Source organism: Thamnophis sirtalis, unplaced genomic scaffold (assembly GCF_051295495.1).
Source record: "Thamnophis sirtalis isolate CommonGarterSnake01/CBP01778 unplaced genomic scaffold, rThaSir2_p1.2 scaffold_14, whole genome shotgun sequence".
NCBI classification, from domain to species: Eukaryota; Metazoa; Chordata; class Lepidosauria; order Squamata; family Natricidae; genus Thamnophis; species Thamnophis sirtalis.
In genome coordinates, this window is record NW_028261394.1 from 41,115,614 (window position 1) to 41,125,819 (window position 10,206).

General features: G+C 43.3%; 1 protein-coding gene across 1 annotated transcript; it reads left to right on the forward strand.

The window, feature by feature from the left end:
- The first annotated feature begins 70 nt into the window (after positions 1–70).
- On the forward strand, positions 71–10,206 carry ORC6 (origin recognition complex subunit 6). Its single transcript, XM_087728586.1, has 7 exons — positions 71–172; positions 1,880–2,009; positions 2,714–2,877; positions 4,287–4,376; positions 6,579–6,691; positions 8,447–8,521; positions 9,671–10,206. The coding sequence occupies exons 1-7, from the start codon at positions 108–110 to the stop codon at positions 9,790–9,792; spliced, it is 759 nt and encodes a 252-aa protein (XP_087584712.1). The 5' UTR covers positions 71–107; the 3' UTR covers positions 9,793–10,206.

The following is a 10,206-nucleotide window of genomic DNA, read 5'->3' on the forward strand; positions in this document are numbered from 1 at the left end:
ACGTCGGGGGAGGAGGAAGAACGACGTTGGAAAGGGGCGTGGCCGAGGGAGGGGTTTTTCTGAATGGGTTTCCGGCAGCGCGGGAAAAGAAAGCCGCGCGGAGGAGAATGGAGCGGGAGGTTCTGCAGCGCTGGGCGGCCAAGTTGGGGGTCTCCACGCCCGGAGTTATCAGGTAATGGGGGGGGGGCGAGGGGTTGTAGTTGGATGTTGCTGGACCGTAATCTTCTCTCCCCCCCCCAAGGAGTAGCCCCATTTATTTATTTATTTTTGCTGGCCGGGGATTATGGGCCGTGTAGTCCATCGCCCTTGGAAGACTTAGCATATCGGGGCGGGGTGGGGGGAAACAGTGTCCTTATCCGCTCCTACTTCGCCTCTGGCCCCAGCAGAAGATTTTGAAAGGGTTTAGGATGAGACGTAGACTGCCTCTGGCTATGGAGGTTCTACTTTTAGCTGGGTTGAGTGAATAATAAATGACCGATGGCGGAAAAGGAAGAAACTGAATATTTTTTGACATGGGACTTATTTTATCAATGGCTAACTAATAAAAACAGAAGTTAGAAACTTGTAGATATTATAAAAGGACTAATGATACAAGGGAGGTTTATTAAAATGGATAAGCATATGTTTATTTTTATTATTATTATTATTATTATTATTATTATTATTATTATTATTATTATAAAAGGACTAATGATATAAGGGAGGTTTATTAAAATGGATAAGCGTATTATTATTATTATTATTATTGTACCAATACAATGAATATTGTTGTAAACATTTCGATTATTGTTTCCTAAAAATATCTGTGCCCAGACAACACACTGCTTAGATAAAAATGGAATTTTTATATATTTTAAAATAAAATAAAAATTTTATTTAAAAAAAGAAAGAAAATGTGACTTTTTTTCACACTTACGACCGTTGTGGCATCCCCATGGAGTCACGTGACCAAAAATTCAGATGCCTCTGCAACTGATTCATATTTATGACGGTTGCCCCTGTCCTGGGATCATGCCGATCCCCTTTTGCGACCTTCTAACCAGCATAGTCAATGGGGAAGCCAGAGTCCCTTAATGGCTGTACTACTAACTCAGCAACTGCAATGCTTCATTGAACAAACAGAGCAAGTTTGTAAACACGAGGCAAAACTGCATTTAACAAAAGTCCAGTTGCCTCCAGCACCTTTGGGACAACCATGACCTGGATAACTGAGAATCTCTACAGACTTCTTTTTTTTTAAAAAAATGTAACATTTATTATAAACACTTATACACATTGACAAAGACATACACCACACTTACAAATAACATCGGAGCTACATGTTCCTTCTTACAGCAGATATCCATCGGTGTATCTTTACAAACACTATTTCCCTCTCAATACATTCTAATTTTACACATGATCCTATTATTTCTTGCTCTTTGGCTTATCAGTCTATGTTTGATTATTTATATTAGACAGTTTTTGTTGTTGTTCTACTAATATATAAGTTTTCCTACTTTTGTAAGTCCTACTTTTCCTACATTCTTATCGCTAATTCCTACCCCCTTCTATAATACAAGCTACATTTTCCAAAACTCTTTATTTCCTATTTCTATCCTCTAACCACTTATACCGTTTCCCCCTAATTAAAGAGTACTCTGTTTTGTCCTTTCCTTGAATTACCTTCGGCAATTTATCCATCTCTGTGCATTCTAAGATCTTCCGTATCATCTCATATTCGTTCATATTATCACAGGCTTCTGTGTAGGAAAGATTATCTAATTGCTAAAGGTTAGGTGTTGCAATTATATAGCTGTGGATGTAAGTGCTAGGAAATTAATGTCGTCTCTTCTGTTGCCTTTCCTACTGAGGAATAATCTTTTTTGTCATTCTGCAGAAAAGCAGAGGAATACCTCCGACTTTCTCAAGTGAAGTGTGGCCCCCTGCTAGCCCAGATGAGCCCCACAAGCAGTGCCATCATCTGCCTGGACTTGGCTGCTACCTTCACAAGAAATCCAGTGGACAAAGTAAAATATCTTTTTTTAGTATAATTTCTTTATTTTTTTAAAAAAAATTTTTTGTAAATGTGTTTTTTTATTTTCCATTTTCATTTTCGTACAGTCACATATATACTGTGCATAACCGGGGTCATATAACATTAAACAATAAACACAGCCATTCCTCTTGTCAACAAAACCCCCCAAAATAGAGACCCAATGTAACTCTTCGGCCCTCCATACACCCTTTCTTTCGCCCCCCTCCAACTTTCCATCTTCCCTCCATCATTCCCCTCTATCCTACTTCCCCTCCCCCTCTACCACTCCCCTCTCCCACATCTGTGTTAATCCCAATTCTGGAAATTACATCAGAATTCCACCCAGTTAAAAGTTCATGATCTTGTCCCCACACCCACAATCCATCACATGGTCCAATCTTCTTCTTCCACGCTGGTGTCCCCACCCAGCTGCTTCCGGCTCCACCCAGCTGCTTCCGGTCAGGTGTAAAAGTACGGAGAACAAAAGATGACTTTGGCTTCTAGTAAAGAATGAAAACAATACATTCCACAATCCTACTCCTGTCTATTCCCCCCTCCCATCAGCTATACTAATGAAACAGCATAATGAAATAAGAGAAAGTGTGGCAGGCCAAAATTCTAAAAGGAATATAATTGCAGGCCTGACAATAGGTTTGGAAAATACTTTATGGCTTCGTTGTCCTTTTTCTTTTGAAGGGTTATTTTGTGAAACTCTCCGGCTTGAACAGAGCCACTTACCAGCGCTACCTGAGATCCTTTGAAAGCCTCCTTGCTCTGCAATCAAATGTTGGCATCAGAGAGGTGGCAGTTCAGTTCTCCTGCTTGGAAGCTGAAAAGCTGGCATCCAAAATCCTGCAGAGGTAGGAAGACGTTTTGAAAGACCGTTTCTGCTTCCGGTTAAAAATGTTAATGGGGATTTGTATGGTGCTGCTTCTCCAAAACCCTCAGGTCGAGGGGTCTCTCAACCTTAGCAACTTTTAAGACGTTTTACAGAATATGTTTGGTTAAGTCAAGGGTCAGCAACCTGTGGCTCTGGAGCTGCATGTGGCTCTGGAGCTGCATGTGGCTCTTCCATCCCTCTGCTGCAGCTCCCTGTCGCTCAAAATATGTGTCACACCCGCCAGCACGCGATTGATTTAGCTTTTTGAGCCCCCAGTAGGCCAACCATGGATAAATGCAAGAGAAGAAAAAGTTTCGGAAGGAAACAGAACCTTTAATTCAAATACATATGCTAGTTTTGTGGGCACTCAGAAAATAGGCAGGGAAAGAGTTTTGTGGCTCCCGGCGTTTTCTTTTTGTGTGGGAAATGGGTCCAAATGACTCTTTGAGTGTTTAAAGCTGCCAACCCCTAGTTTAAATCCTTCATCATCCTCGGTGCAAACAAGATCGGGAACAGCTCTTGGGAAATAATCACCAGTGGGCTAAAAGATATTGCTGTCTCAGATGCTCCTGTGCTGTAATTTGGAGGGAATTCATCCATTACAGGCAAGAATTTGAAGATTGTATCTTAGACCGGGGGGGGGGGGTGTCTCCAAACTTTGCGACCTTAAGACGTGTGGAGAATTAAAGCTGGGGAATCATGGGAGTTGAAGTTCAGAAGTCTTAAAAGTTGCCAAGATTGGAGGCTTGGAGACCCCTGGTCTAGACAACCTTAAACACTCAAAGAGGCACAAAGGTCCTAACCGGAAGCTCTCCATTCAATTCTGGAGCCAACCGGAAGTCCGGTTTCCCCACCATAGAGTCTCCTCCTAGTGCGGCATCCTTTTTCCTTTACCTGTCCTAACCAAAAGCCCCATCAATTGTGGAGCTGACCAAAAAACCAGCCCCTTGCCATATAATCTCCTCCTGGCACACCCTGCTCTCCCCCCCCCCCATCCAACTGGAAGTGCCTATCAAAATTGTGGTGCTGACTGGCGACAGGGAGCCACAGCGGAGGGATGAAATAGCCACATGCAGCTCCAGAGCCACAGGTTGCTGACTCCTGGTCTAGACGTACAAAGTGGATGGTTTTTGGAGTTGACAATCCTCGGCCAATAATCTAAACTGTAATATACTGAAAAAAAAAATACAAAGCTGTTTGGGTAGTTTGTTCCATCTGCCATATTTAAAATTAGGAAAGGATAAGCAACACAGTCAGTAGAAGGATTTTCCTGAATATTTTAAGAGCGTACGGGTTTACGCATAGCAAGGTTTCATAGGTAAAGATGAACCGAATCTCGGATGGAATTAAAATTGTTGGGGGCTTCAGTAAACAGGTTTGTCCTTTCAGGTACGAATCCAGCCTGCCAGAAATTCAACAGGTGGCTCTCGATTTGTCGAAACCCTTGTTCACCACTGTGGCATTGTTTACTGCTTGCAGGTAAAGTGTTCTGACCGAGGCTTCCCAAGAGCATGAAACAAACTTCTAGTCCCGACAAAAACTCGTTTTTTTATTAATTTACTGTGAATTCTGCTCATTCACATCCAGCAAAGTCTTTCCAGGGAGGATTTACAGTCACAGATCTTATCTGGCTTGGAGAGCTGCCAGGCTGATATCTGCAAAACTTGGCAAGGAGTTTCAGAGAGTCACGAACCAATTAAGCGAACTAATGGTCTCCTGCAAACTCCACTCCCCTTTCCCTCCTCTTTTATTCCCTCTGGGAGGGACCATTCATCGTCCACCTGTGGCCTTACTCCCAAGTCAGCTGTCAAAAACTCTCCTTGTGTCTAGTTGTTCTGGTGTGCAATGCTCTATAGCCTCGTTTTGAGGGTAGGAGTTGAAACAATTTATGTCCAGGATGTGAGGGCTCTGTAGATATTTTCACAGCCCTCTTTTTGACTCCTGCAGTATGCAGGTTCTCAATGGAAAGCAGGTTGGCAGCAATTGTTTTTTTCTGCAGTTCTAATTATCCATCAAAGTCTGTGTCTGTCTTGTTGGGTTGCAGAACCAAACCAGACAATTATAGAGGTGCAGATGACAGACTCAAATGATTCCTCTGTAGAATTGAATCAGCAGCTCCTTGTGCAGTTTGAGCTTCCTGAGTTGGCACAGAAAGAACATCCTTTGTTGTGCTTTTTTGATGACGTTTTTGATGTTGTGTCCATTTTAGGTCTTGGGGTATGGTAGAACCTAGAAAATGAACTGAATGTCCTGCAAAAGTCCATCTCTGTTTTGCAAATATTGTCATGTTTTCTTCTCCAAGGGGAAGAGAGTACAGAATTAAATAGCCTTAGGTACGATGAAACACCCCATCCACTTAAGTCTGCTTAATATTCTTCCCCCAGGGAACCTATAGTATGGTATGATATGGTAGAACCTGCTAGTTGTAGCACTCCTAAGCTATCTGGTCCTCCTAAGGTCCATTGTTTGATGCTAGCTTCTAACCCGTCCTTCCACAGGGAGGAGCTCTTCCTCCAAATATCACATCCTGGGAATATTTAGGGAGGCAGTGAAGGGGCTCAGCTATAGTTTAAAGATGTGGTTTGGTTTTAAAATACTTTTTGTCTACCAAGGATTGTCGATTCACGGTCTGCTCTTGTTTGTCGAAAAAACAGACTCTTTTAAAAAAAAAAGAACATATATATGGTGGACCTGCCAAAAGGTTAAGGCATTCTGGATAAAAATATGGTGGATTATGGAAAATATCTTTAAAAGAAGGATAAAGTTTACTCCTCAGTTATTCTTACTAGGTATATGTACTGACTTTACAGTGGTAGAGACTAACTTGATTCTGCACCTAATAACGGCAGCAAGACTGTTGGTGGCGCAAGACTGGAAGAAGAAGGAAGACTTGCCTACAACTCAAGAATGGACACTGAAAGTTACAAACTTAGCCGAGATGGCTAAAATATCGGCATATCTTAAAGATCACTCAAATGAGAGATATAAACGAGACTGGAAAAAATGGATTGACTATACACAAAATAAATACGGGACCAAGAAATTCCAGTTAGCCTATGCTTAAGATCAGAAATGATTTAAATTGTTTAAAGTTAGTTCAGCAAGAAGAAGCTAAGATCAATGTAGAGATGTCATTAATTTCTTTATTTCTTTTTTTCTCTCAATAGATTTTAGACTGTGTTTGTTAAAAATCCATACCGGGTATGGGTTCTGGGAAGTCGGGGGGGGGGGGAAGGAGGAGGGGGGAGGGAGGGGTATACATTAGGCTAGACAAGAATTTGGTGGTAAACTAGAACTATTTTGACACACAAAAAAATGTACTTCGATGTTTCACTGATTGAGGAATGATGAAATGTTTGTTTTAAAAGAAATAAAACTTTTGAACCCCCACCCCCCAAAAAAGAACATTTCTAGAATGATGCAAAAGAACCCAAAGTTATTTTTTTTTAATATATAAAAGAGATGCTTTTCGTTAGAAGAATATCTAGCTAGCCCGATTTTTTAAAACCAAATGCCTGCTAGATTTCACGCCCTTGCCGCTTGTTAATGATGAGAAGCTGGTGGGATGTAAATTCGAACTGGGAGCCTCTAATTGAGAGATTTGATAGCAGCAGCAACTGTTTATGGTGTAAGTTTAAAACACTGGGCTCTTTTCATGAATCCAATCTTTTCCCATTGCAGAACCTTGAAGCTTAAAGTGGATAAAACGAAAATGGTGTCCGTATCGGGGGTTAAGAAAACCATCTTCGACCGTCTCCACGCCCAGTTAGAGAAGATTAGCCAACAAATCAACCGTATGATTTTCTTTGTGCTTTTTTTTTTTTGTCTTGTTTTCGCTTCTTGCAACTTGTAAAAAAAAAACCTCACCTCCACTTTTTTGTAAGCCAAACTGGTAGGAACACACCACTGCTAATATTATAACCGTGACGCGACATATGTGCGCGCGACAAAAGCGCGCCGGCAAAACCGTGGTGCTAAAACCACGATGTCATCAACACGACGTCATCAACACGACGTCATCAAAGTGGCGACAACAGCGCGATTTAAGTTAAGGTTAGGTTTAGGTTTATAGCGCGCTTCTATCAGCGTGCTGTTGTCGGCGCGCTTCAGCGCTCATTCGTCGGCGCGCTTTAGAACTTGCGGTTTTGTCACCGCGCTTTTGTCGTTCGCCCTTTTGTCGGTGAACCTACTATAACAGTGATGGCTAACCTTTTTTGGCTCCCGTGCGACCAGCAGCCTCCCCCTCCCCCCGCCACGTTTGGTGTGGGTTTTTTGCCCTCCTCAGGCTCCAGAGCCTGGGGAGGGTGAAAATACCCCCCTCCCGGAGGCCCTACGGACGCTTCAGGAGCTCCCCTGAAGCCTCCAGAGGGCAAAAACAGACCTACAGGGAACCCAGAATTTCAGGAATGGTGACTTCCGGTTTGTCCGTAGGGCCAATTTTCGACCTCTGGAGCCTTCAGGAGGTTTCGCTGAAGGCTCCGGAGGGCAAAAAACGGCCCTCCAGACAAAGCGGAGGCCACTTGCTCATAGGGCTGGTTTTTGCCCTTTGGCAAAAACTTCAAGGTTTTCAAGGAAGACTCCGGAGGGCGAAAAACGGCCTCGAAAGAAGGGCGAAGTCAACTGGCTAGCGCACGCATGTATACTTGAGCTGACAGGGCAACGGCTCGCGTGCCCTAACAAATGGCTCCGAGTGCCACCTGTGTTCGCCATCACATGTACTATAACAATCCTCTTCTTTACCTATTTAACGTGGTTAAAACATTTTCTCTATTTCACTCGTCTTGCTTTTTTCCAGTTTTCATATTTATTCTCTTAACCATTGATAAAATAATTCCCACATGGTATAATAATCAGATTGCTCCTTCTCTTTAATTCCAAGTGTTCACCTATTCATTTCTGCAGATTCTAATATTTTCCAAACTACGTTTTCATCCATATCTTCATTTTTTTCCAATTTTGTGCAAATGCCATCCTAGCTGCAGTTATTACCTGAATTATCAACGTGAGATAATCAGTTTGAATCAACTATTTACGGCTAGTTTCAGTTGTGGACAGAAATAGCAATAGCAGTTAGACTTATATACCGCTTCATAGGGCTTTCAGCCCTCTCTAAGCAGTTTACAGAGTCAGCATATTGCCCGCAACAACAATCCAGGTCCTCATTTTACCCACCTCGGAAGGATGGAAGGCTGAGTCAACCCTGAGCCAGTGAGATTTGAACAGCCGAACTGCAGAACTGCAGTCAGCTGAAGTAGCCTGCAGTGCTGCATTTAACCACTGCGCCACCTCGGCTAATACCTGGATAGGTGGGCCAGTCCCTTTTTGTCATCCCAACCCACCTCCAAAGGTTGCGGTGGGGAAAATAGGTGGCAGGTATTAGCTATGCTCACCACCTTAAGTTGATAATGTTCTGGACTTCAGGGTCCTGTTTCCTACAAACCAGTTCCTTAGTTCAGTTTTATCTCTTGTGGCTTATTCAACTGAATGTAGCCATTGTTGTGCATTCAAATGTTGCCCCAACGTGACAATAGTTTCTTCTTCTTTTCAAGGAGAAGGTGATTCATTGTCAATGAAGCTTGAAGAACCTCAAAAATCCTTCCTGGAAGATCTTGCAAAGGAAGAAGGTAAGGGCAACCATGCTATAAGACAGTGGCCACCAACTGGTGATCCGCAAGAAAATTTTGGTGGTCCGGAGCAACATTATTTGCATTTTTTATATTGCACTAAATCAGGGGTTCTCAAACTACGGCCCCTGGGATGGATACTTGCAATGAACGCTTGTGTTGCTGCAGAGAATCTTCCCCTTTGGGGTCTTTTTGTGGGGTCGGAGTGGGGCTGAAATTCCGACTTGGGGTCTGCTTTGGCCTCCTGGTGGGGGGCTTTGGGCAAAGGCTGGAGGGAAGCACTGCTGGTGGCAAAGAGCCGGAGGGCCTCGTTCCAGTGGGACTGCATCTTGGCCTGGAAGTGGCTAACCATCTCAGCCCGCTGAGCCTCCAGTCGCTGACACCTGGCCTTGCACTCCCGCAGGTCTTCCCTCTGCTTGGAAAGCCTATGCTCCTAGTCCTCAGTGAGGTGCTTCTGTTGAGCCTCCTTCTCAGTCAGATCCAATTTGAACTGAGCTGTTTTGCCAACTCTTTCTCCTGGTGGCTGCTTAGCTCCCACAACTGTTTCCTGTTGGGGCCCTAAGGAGCCCGGGCAGGCAGTCAAGGAGTGGTGAGTAGAGGCTAGCAAGGCGCCCCTCAACATGAGTGACATTGAGTTGGACATACCCACCCAGTCACATGACCACTTTGCCACGCCCACCCAGCTAGTCATTAGACAGATCATATTAGTGGTCTGCGGAATTTAAAATTATGAATTTAGTGGTCCCCGAGGTCCGAAAGATTGGTGACCCCTGCTGTAAGATGGACCTATTTATGGGCAGGTTCCTCAGCTAGGAAATATCCTCATCCTGCTGCCCTCAAATAATTCCCAGCTTTCATAGCTGGAACACGGTATTCCATCCTAGTTGGAAATTCTGTAAACCGAACCCCAGAATTCTCATAACCACCAAGCTGGTTTAATGCCCAAGTCGTTCGTCTGAATCGATTCCAAAAAGCATATTTAAATACCAGCTAGAAGGTGCCACAAACAAATTCTTAACAAGCAAGAGGGCTCCACTAATTCTGACGTCCTAAGAAAAACCTGATTCTTAAAACTGTGGGTTTGTGTTTGTCCCTACACACAGACAGACAGACAGACACACACAAATATCTTATTTTTTTCCCTGTTAGTTCTGGAAGCAAAAGTCTCCCGCAAACGTCCCAAAAATGAAATTGAGCCCAAGGAAGATTATGAAGAATGGAAACGACGAATCTTAGAAAATGCTGCAAAATTGCAAAGCAACAGTGTGTGAGTGGAGTTGTTCTCCCAGTGAGCGCAAACATCAGGCTGGTCTGTTGGCCATTGTCTGGAGAACTAGTCTGTTGGGAGAGGGAGGAACCACCACCACCACCCCGAAAACTTGAATTCCTTGATAAGGCCACCTTGAGGCCTAGATTGACCTGCTTTTAAATGTGTTCAGCTCATTAATAACTTCAGCAAAATGTGAGTCGTGTTTTGGGGTTGATACAACTATACTTCCGATAATTTCGTGATTTGGCTCTGATTTTGGGCAGCAAGATATTTCCACGTCAGTTATAGCACACGCTTAATGCAGCAGTAAAATAAAATCTAACACCTTTATAAGCTGCATAAATTAAGAATATATGTTAATCTAAGATGCCTGCTTTTTATCTCCCTTTGTGTAATTAATGGGAATGACATAATC